Source organism: Sphaeroforma arctica (genome assembly GCF_001186125.1).
Source record: "Sphaeroforma arctica JP610 unplaced genomic scaffold supercont1.1592, whole genome shotgun sequence".
In the NCBI taxonomy this organism is placed as follows: Eukaryota; class Ichthyosporea; order Ichthyophonida; genus Sphaeroforma; species Sphaeroforma arctica.
The window spans coordinates 2,298-3,800 of record NW_014038966.1 but is presented as its reverse complement, the minus strand read 5'-3'; the positions used below and the strand labels follow the sequence as shown (position 1 = coordinate 3,800).

General features: G+C 44.0%; 1 protein-coding gene across 1 annotated transcript in view; it reads left to right on the top strand.

Annotated features, from left to right (window-relative positions):
- The window catches only part of SARC_11248 (hypothetical protein), a gene marked incomplete at both ends in the record, with an annotated part of 10,516 nt that overhangs the window by 8,082 nt on the left and 931 nt on the right, over positions 1 to 1,503 (top strand). Inside the window, one exon of the mRNA XM_014294670.1 lies at positions 404 to 529. Within this exon, the coding sequence (XP_014150145.1) occupies positions 404 to 529 (126 nt within the window). The remainder of the gene's footprint in view (positions 1 to 403; positions 530 to 1,503) is intronic.

The window sequence follows — 1,503 nt, the reverse complement described above, 5'->3', positions numbered from 1 at the left end:
TGTGGTGTGTGTGTTAAGTTAACGGTACGGTAGTATATATATATATATGTGTGTATGTGTGTGTGTGTATGTGTACGTGTGTGTGCGTGGTAGTATATATATATATATATATATATATAAGTGATCATGTGTATATGTGCGTGCAATGACGTGGTTGTGCATGTATGCTGGAGTGTTCTTGTCTCGTCGATTAGGTCTGCAAATGATCGATCTGACGGATGTTAATTAAACCACTGATATGCTACGTGTCTCGCATCTTTGTGTATACCGGTGCTGTATTACTTATATGCGATGACGTTAACATACCTACTACATCTACCTACTCAGATGCTGCATTACTTCTATGCGATGATATTTACATAACTACTGCGTCTACCTACTGCATCTACCTACATACACCCAGGTGCTGCACTACTACTACGATGGCATCTGCTCGTGGGACTGGTTCTATCCCTTCCACTACAGTCCGTTCATCTCCACCATCACCGAATACGACATCACTGCCATGGATGTCGACACATTCCACAAGGTGCGTGATTTACGCTGTGTCTGATGTGTGTGCTTGTGTGTGTTGGTTGATGTGTGTGTTTGTGTGTGTTGGTTGATGTGTGTGTTTGTGTGTGTTGGTTGATGTGTGTGTCTGTGTGTTGGTTGATGCGCGTGTTTGTGTGTTTTGGTTGATGTGTGTGTTGGTGTGTTGGTCGATGTGTGTGTCTGTGTGTTGGTTGATGTGTGTGTTTGTGTGTGTTGGTTGATGTGTATGTTTTGGTTGATGTGTGTGTTTGTGTGTGCTGGTTGATGTGTGTGTTTGTGTGTGTTGGTTGATGTGTGTGTTTGTGGGTGTTGGTTGATGGGTGTGTTTGTGTGTTGGTTGATGTGTGTGTTTGTGTGTGTTGGTTGATGTGTGCGTTTGTGTGTGCTTGGTGATGTGTGTGTTTGTGTTTGTTGGTTGATGTGTGTGTCTGTGTGTTGGTTGATGTGTTTGTGTTTGTGTGTGTTGGTTGATGTGTGTGCTTGTGTGTGTTGGTTGATGTGCGTGTTTGTGTGTGTTGGTTGATGTGTGTGTGTGTGTGTGTTGGTTGATGTGTGCGTGCGTGTGTGTTGGTGTTGTGTTCATGGAGGTGTTCACTCTGGTATGTTCCTGACGTGTATGTTGTGTGTTTATGCACCACCCACGCACTCAACATGTTCGCGCACAAAACCCTAAATCCTAAACCCAAAACCCTTTGCCATGAATTCCAACCCTAAACCAAGCTTGGATATATACTTGGCGTACATGTAATGCTATCTTCTCAATCGCATTACATTGTATTGATCCCATTCGGATAGGGAGGGCCGTTCGTGCCGTCTGATCTATTGATGAGCGAGTTTTCTCACGCGTCGCACAAGCACATGCCTACAACACACCAGCATATGAAACTCAAGGGAAACACAAACCATATGCAATACACAAACATCCACACACACACACACACACACACACACACACACACACACACACAC